The 7,213-nt window shown below is 49.8% G+C and overlaps 1 protein-coding gene across 4 annotated transcripts in view; it reads right to left on the reverse strand.

Moving 5' to 3' along the window:
• Ryr1 (ryanodine receptor 1) overlaps window positions 1-7,213 on the reverse strand; it is a 129,428-nt gene that overhangs the window by 37,863 nt on the left and 84,352 nt on the right. For 2 of the 4 annotated variants that reach the window (XM_031385958.1, XM_031385959.1), the window contains 6 exons: window positions 6,218-6,317; window positions 5,777-5,856; window positions 5,585-5,661; window positions 4,458-4,531; window positions 3,749-3,766; window positions 2,691-2,771 (listed from right to left, as the gene is read on the reverse strand). In XM_031385958.1, coding sequence (XP_031241818.1) covers window positions 2,691-2,771; window positions 3,749-3,766; window positions 4,458-4,531; window positions 5,585-5,661; window positions 5,777-5,856; window positions 6,218-6,317 — 430 coding nt within the window. The remainder of the gene's footprint in view (window positions 1-2,690; window positions 2,772-3,748; window positions 3,767-4,457; window positions 4,532-5,584; window positions 5,662-5,776; window positions 5,857-6,217; window positions 6,318-7,213) is intronic. The other 2 variants (XM_031385960.1, XM_031385961.1) reach the window with 1 other exon arrangement.

Consider the following 7,213-nt stretch of genomic DNA (forward strand, 5'->3'; position numbering starts at 1 on the left):
ATTAATTTAGGGCTGGAGAGATGACTTAGTGGTCAAGAGTATTGGCTGCTCTTGCACAGGCCCTGGGTTCAATTCCTAGCACTCATATAGTGGCTCACAACCATCTGTAACTCCAGTCCCCGGTGATCTGATGCCCTCTTCTGGTTTCCTCGAGAACTGCATGCACATGGTGCCCACACAGTATGTAAGCAAGCTACCCCATACACACTAAAATTTTTTTCGCTCTTCTTCTCTCTTTCTCCTCTTTCTTAACCTCTTACTCTTGTCTTAACTCTCCTTTTCCCCTCTCTCCATATGGCCTCTACTTTCCTATCTTCTCTCTCTCCTTTCTATAATAAAACATCTTATAACCATGAAAAAAAAATTCCATTTATTTAGGTATGGCATGATAGTCCCTGTCATTAATTCTAGCACTAGGGAGACAGTCAGGTGAATCTTTGTGAATTTGAAGCTAGCCTAGTGTATTGGGCAAGTTCCAGGCTATTCAAAGCTACAGTGAATCCTCTCCAATTTTTTTCATTTGTTTATTCCTGAGGAAAGGCAGAGGAGGTTTGTACATGCTAGGTGCTAATAGGGTAGAAGTCAGCTCTCTCCTCCACCAAGCGGGTCCTGAGAACCGGTTCAGACCATGAGCCTTGGCAGCAAGTCCTTTAGCCACTGAGCTGTCTAAGCGCCCTCCAGGGTCTGGAGAGATGCCTCAGGCTAGCCTTGAACCCTCTTACACTAGACTCCCACCTACCAGAATTATAACTGTGTAACTCTCACATCCAGCTGCAATTGTTTTTGTTTTTGTTTTTTTTCAAGACAGGGTTTTTCTGTATAGCCTTGGGTGTGCTAGAATTAGCTCTGTAGAGCAGAGATTTGCTTGCTTCTGCCTCCTGGGTGCTGGGATTAAAAACATGTGACACCATTCCCAGCTTCCAATGGTTTTTTAATTAATTTTTTCCTGAACAAATATTTAATGGATAAATAGAGATAAAATCCCCCATTTGTTTCTCCTTGTTCTTCTCTTTTGTTTTGTTTTATTTTGCTTTGCCTTACTTTTTGAGATCGGCTATCATGTAGCCCAGGCTAGCCTAGAATTCAGTATGTAGCTAAAGAGACTGTCAGATCCCTGGTTCAGTCAGTCTAAGTGGTAAAGGTGTGTGTATATGGCAAGGGATACTTCTTGTTCAGTGAGAAATCCTGTTTCAAGACTATAAGGCAGAGAGTGACAACAGGAAGACACTTGATGCATGACAGTCACACATATCATAGTCACACACTTCACACAGATCACACATATCACACAGTCACACACATCACAGTCACACACATCACACAGTCACACACTTCACACAAATCACACATATCACACAGTCACACACATTACAGCCACACATATCACAAATGACACACATCACAGTCACACATATCACAAATGACACACATCACAGTAACAAACATTACAGTCACACACACCACATAGTCACACACATCACACAGTCACACATCACAATCACACACATCACACACATCAAGTCACACACATCATACACATTAGTCACACACATCACAGTCACACACATTAGTCACACACATCACACAGTCACACACATCACATAGTCACACACATCACACAGATCACACACTTCACACAGATCACACACTTCACACAGATCACACACTTCACACAGATCACACACTTCACACAGTCACACAATGTCACAGATACACAGAAACCTCTCACAGATACAGACAGACAGACAGTCATACACACACAGACACATACACTTTCCCTTTGGGTGGTTTGTGGCTTTCTATGTACTGTGAACATTGTAAACACAACCGTGTGACACTCGTTTGTCATGGGAATCAGCTTGCAGGGAAGCTTTCGGCTGCTCTTTGTTTCTGGTCTCGCTAGGCAGCCAGGCGGCTTGAAGTCATCCTGCCAGAGTGCCCGAGCACCGGGATTGCAGGCCTCTGCCACCATGCCTGGCTTAACTGTCCCTCCAGCGTAAGCTGCTCAAACCGCACAGAGTTTAACTAGCAGGCTGCGTCACACTGGATTTTGTTAAATTGGCACAATGAAGGCAGAGCCTGTGAAAATTCTCGCTTCTGCTACAAGAGGATCCACACATCTCCTGGGAAAATGTTCTCTGAGATAAACAAATGAATAAATCAAATATATTCACTTTTAAACACCGAGCAATTCCTTCGTCTGTGGACGCTGGCGCCCATCCTTTAGAGAGAGGGCTGCCAAATGCCTGTGGGAAAGCCGCGTGTGACGAATTGCCCATTTGGGGAAACTGACTTCTGGCCAAACTGGATTTTGGCAGACTGCCTTTAGGGAGTTGGGCTGGCCAGAGGAAGTGAAAGTGAAGCTAAGTGGTTTGCTTCCAGAAATTACAGAAGCCAGAGAAACTTGTTCCTGCTATTTGTTTCTTTGGCACAGGATCTCCTGTCGTTTAGGCTGGCTTCACACTACCCATGTAACTAAGATGGCCTTGAGCCCCGATCCTCATACACTGCGCTTCTTCAGAGAGTAGAGGATATAGAGACAAAGGCTAGACGAGGTCTGCGTGGCTAGGGAAGTCGTTGCCGGGAAGAGGAGGGGCTGGAGATTAGCTCAGGTGACTTTTGGAAGCCCCCCGCACCCCCGTACTGCCCTTCTCCCGGTCCCCCTCCACCCTGCCCACCCTCCTTCTCACCATTGTTGTGGCCCTCGCAGAGCAGCTGCAGAAAGCGGAACAGGTCCTGTGTGAACTCATCGTCCGCCATGACTTTCTCTCCTGGGTGGAAGGGAGGGGACCCAGGAGGGGTCAGATGTGCCAGGACACAGCACACACATGCATAAAACCCATGCACACTGCACACGCATGCACAATGTATGGGGGGCTGGAAGGAGCAAGCAACACTTCAAAGACACTGTGAGGGCCACCGGCACCCAAGACACCAGCCCATGAGCTCTGTAGATGGAGGCCTGAGGGGCTGGCCTCCTCATTGGCTCATGAAGTGTCTTTTTACATCAGTGTCTGTCCAATGTCACCACTTGTGTGACATCTAGGAGTGACCCAGCAGACATTCAGCAGCTGGTGTAACCCTGAGCCGAACTCCAGGCTGCTGGGGTTAATGGGTTATAAGGGGTTGGGGTCACTAGCATACAAGGCTCTGGGCAAGGAAGGACTGGGCTGGGAAGAGATGGGGATTGAAAGCCAATCAACTGGCCCCAAAGCTTCAAAAGCAGCCAACCCAGGAGAAGGAGAGGGGAGGTGTGTCAAAATGGTCCAATCAGAATAGACATCTGAAAGAAACCAATCACGGTGCGCTGTAAGGGCTTGATTGGGATGGGCCAATCAGAGCAGGCGCAAAGGGCACGCGCAGCACCAATCACAGTAGTTGCCTCCAACAAAGGAGGACCACCAGACTAGGTTTGGGACGCACAGCGCAGAGAGGGTCGGAATGGGGGAGGGCTCATCCCACCCTGGACTGGGAATCTGGGTCTGGAAGCCCCCAAAATATCCAGCTGAAAAGAGACCTTGATTGTCTTTTCTAAGTTCTGTGTTACATATGGGGAAACTGAGGCTTACGTTAAATAAAACGTATAACGTCACTCGCCTCTGGACTCGGGGAACCTTCTCCATGGGATCCCCTGAAGGGCCACTACCCTGACCTCCCTGACTGTCCCAGATCCTCAGCCCCAGGGGGTGTTGGGGGTTAGAAGGGGGTCGGGTGGGCGCAGCACAGCAATGGATGGCGGGGGAATTACCGTTCTGGCGATTGATGACTGGGGCAGCCAACAGGATGGGAGGAGGAAGCAGGAGAAAAGAGGAAAAAGAGACAAAGACGGACAGAAGTACAGCGACATGGGACAAAGACACAGACACACAGAGAGAAACAAGCACAGAGAGAAAGACAGCCATAAGGAGACAGGAGGGAGTCGGTTAGCAAGGAAGAGTAATGAGGGGGAAGCGAGGGGAAGGAGAACGGGAAGAGGAGAGAGAGAGAACATGAACGAAAGAGAGAGAGAGAGAGAGAGAGAGAGAGAGAGAGAGAGAGAGAGAGAGAGAGAGAGAGAGAGAACACAAGTACACAAGAGAGGCAGGAGGCAGAGGTCAGGGTGGAAAGTTAGACACGTCAAAACACAGCAAAGAGGAGACTCGATTAACCGGATTAGGGACATTAATGAACAGCAACCAGAATGAGACTTGGGGCACGTGGAGGGCGGGTCCACGTGGTGATGGGTGATGGAACACCAGACTGAATGACACCCAGGGGTGGAGCCCATGGGAAGGGAAACCCTGGAGGCATGGGTGTGTGTGCTCAGGACGGGAATCACAACCTTGGGGGAACCTAAGGGAACTCTTGGGAAGAGGGGTGCCTTGGGGGACTGGGGCTATGGGCAGCCAGTGGGACAGAGAACGGGCTCTTGAGGAAGGTGATGTCCCAGGGAGAGGGCACCCAGAAGAAGGTCTCACCAGTTCCATCCTCGTTCACCATGCCCAGTCCCTCTGCCTTGTTCTGCCTCTCGAAGGCATTGAGGTCCAGGACACTGAGGAAGGAGGTGATTGAGGTGAGAAAGGTCCGGTTTCTGTCTTGCCTTGCCTGGCAGCCCCCACGGAGGCTGACGAGCCATAAAGGCCAGGCCGTAATGCATTAGAGCTACCAGACAGAACTACATCTCCACCCACCTATCGCCTTCTGCAGACACCATTCCAACCTTCACCCCTACTCAATCCCTCACCCTCTGCCTGCATGCCCAGGCACATCCTGCCTCTATCCATGGCCCCACCCTCTTCCTCAAGCCTCCACCACCCTGGCCTTGTGAAGTGAAGTGGATCTAGTATGCAAGCTGAAATCATGAAGACACAGAAAACATCAGTTAGCAAAACCTACAGAGGGGCAGAGAAAAGTCAGCTGACAGCAAGAAGGGAGGAAAGAAAAATGGCGGAAGAGCTATACGAATATGGTCATCTAAGAGAGCCAGTGAGCCCTGCTGGGACCCTCCTGTGAATTGCCACTTGTCTGAACCTTTATTATTACTCTCCTCTTGCCCCTCCCCCCCCTTTTTTTGAGACAGGGTCTCATGAAGCTCAGGTTATCCTTATACTCTCTGTAATCCTCCTCCTGCCTCTGCTTTCTGAGTGCTGGGGCCCCCATCATGCGTCACATATCATGCTCTCCTCCGTGTTGGAGAAGACACTCAGGTCTTGCACAGCTAAGGCAGGTCTTCTGCGGCCAGGGTGCAATGCTAGCCCAGAACTCAATGCGTCTGTCCATCCCTCCTCTCTCCCCCATCCCTTTTTGTTCCGAGACAGGGTTTCTCTGTAGCCCTGGCTGTCTTGGCACTCCCTCTGCAGACCAAGCTGGCCTTGAACTCTGAGATCCACCTTCCTCTGCCTCTCAAGTACTGGGGTTAAAGGTGAGCACCACCAGGACTCAGTCTTACAACTTGTGAGATTCTTCCTAGTAAACTCTCTAGGATTTGTACTCCTCTGTGTAGGACCCTTTTCTGGGACCAGGAGAGCAAAATAGAGCACACACACCCCTCCCTCCCAACCCCCACCCCCCCACCAGCAGAGAAGAGCTGGACCTAAGGTCCCACCTGCACGTTTGCATTAGCGCCTGGATACTCTGGAAGAAGCCCACTTCCTTCTTGTCCTTCAGATAATCCAGCATTTTCTGCAGTGGAAGTAGCAAGAGATGGAAGTTGGGAGCACCTGGAAGACACTCAGGGGCCCCCACCTGCCCCCACCCCCTCTTAGTCCCTCCTCCCAAGATCCCGCATGTCTGTTACCTGCTGTACTTCAGCGTTCCCCCCGTTGAGGATGGAGATGCCCAGTTTCAGGGTGGAAGACACCATGGCACCCGTCTCTCCTGGAGGCCGCAAAGACAAGGCCAAAGACGTAAATCAATAAAATAAAGGATGTGTTCAGCCTGAGGTGTTCACCCACCAAAAAAAAAAAAAAAACAAAACAAAACAAAAAAAACCTACTATAGGTACATGAAGGAAGGGGATGAAGACAGGGTTCTATGTGTGACCAAAGAGTGGAGGGGAGATTTGAAAGACAGACACGCCAAACAATCTGCAGGAGCTGGAGTGTGTATGTAGGTTGGAGGCATGCAGAGGGAGCAAGCAGGGTCGGCAGGGAGTGGGTGTACTGGGGAGATGTGGGGGATGTGTTCACAGGGGAGAAGAGAGGGATGCCTGGGATTGGGGGCGGGGCACAGACGGCACCTTTGCAGGCACTGATCATCTGCAATACCATCTCGGCAGCACCCCGGTTGTGCAGCCTCGACTGCTGGTACAGGAGCCTCTGCTTCTCCATCTCTTTCTCCTGGGGTGGAAGCAGGTTTTAGTGCTCAGCAGCCTAGCCTGGGTCCCCAGGGCCCCTCGTCCTTCTCCCTCATCTGTCTTCTCAGCTTCAGCCACATCTGTCAACTCTCCAACCGTGAGATTACCTCCATGCCCCAAGGGGCTCAAATTCTGTTTCTCTCCTGTACCTGGCTCAAGTGTGCAGACCTCCAGCAGGTCAGAGTCTAAAGTCTATGGACATGTCTGTGGAAAGCCCGATGTTCCTGTATGCCACTCTCTAGCAGAATCCTGGGATTCCTTCTGCTGTGGAAATGTTGTCAGAACTCTTGCTATTGTTCCCAAGAGGACTCACAAATGCACCCACATCACATCACTGTCTCTTGACATCTTGAAATACCACTTAATGTGCACCATAACCTCTTAACTAACCCCTGCTACATCTTGCTTCAGACAACTAAATCAAGGACAGGCATCATCCAGTTCCAGACTTAATTTGGAGTTGGTATGTCTTACAGCATAGCCCTGACTAGCCTGGAAGTTTGCCAATCCTCCTGCCTCAGCCTTTCAAGTGCTGGTATTATAGTCATGAATCAATCACTATGTCCAGCTTATGGATTTGTATTTTAAATATATTTTTAAAGGTGTGTTTATTTTATGTACATATGTGTGTGCGTGCACACACATGCATGAGTACCTGTGAATGTACTTTTTTTTTCAGTGCCCATAGAGACCAGAAGAGGGCATAAGAACCCCTGGAACTGCAGTTACAGGTGGTTATGAGCCACAATGTGGGTGCTAGGAACTGAAATCAGGTCCTCAGAGCAGCAAGTGCTGTTAACTGCTGAACCATCTCATTAGCCTCTAAATATCTTCTTCCTTCCCTCCTTCTTCTTCTTCCTCCTCCTCCTCCTCCTCCTC

Source organism: Mastomys coucha, unplaced genomic scaffold, assembly GCF_008632895.1.
Source record: "Mastomys coucha isolate ucsf_1 unplaced genomic scaffold, UCSF_Mcou_1 pScaffold21, whole genome shotgun sequence".
Taxonomy (NCBI): Eukaryota; Metazoa; Chordata; class Mammalia; order Rodentia; family Muridae; genus Mastomys; species Mastomys coucha.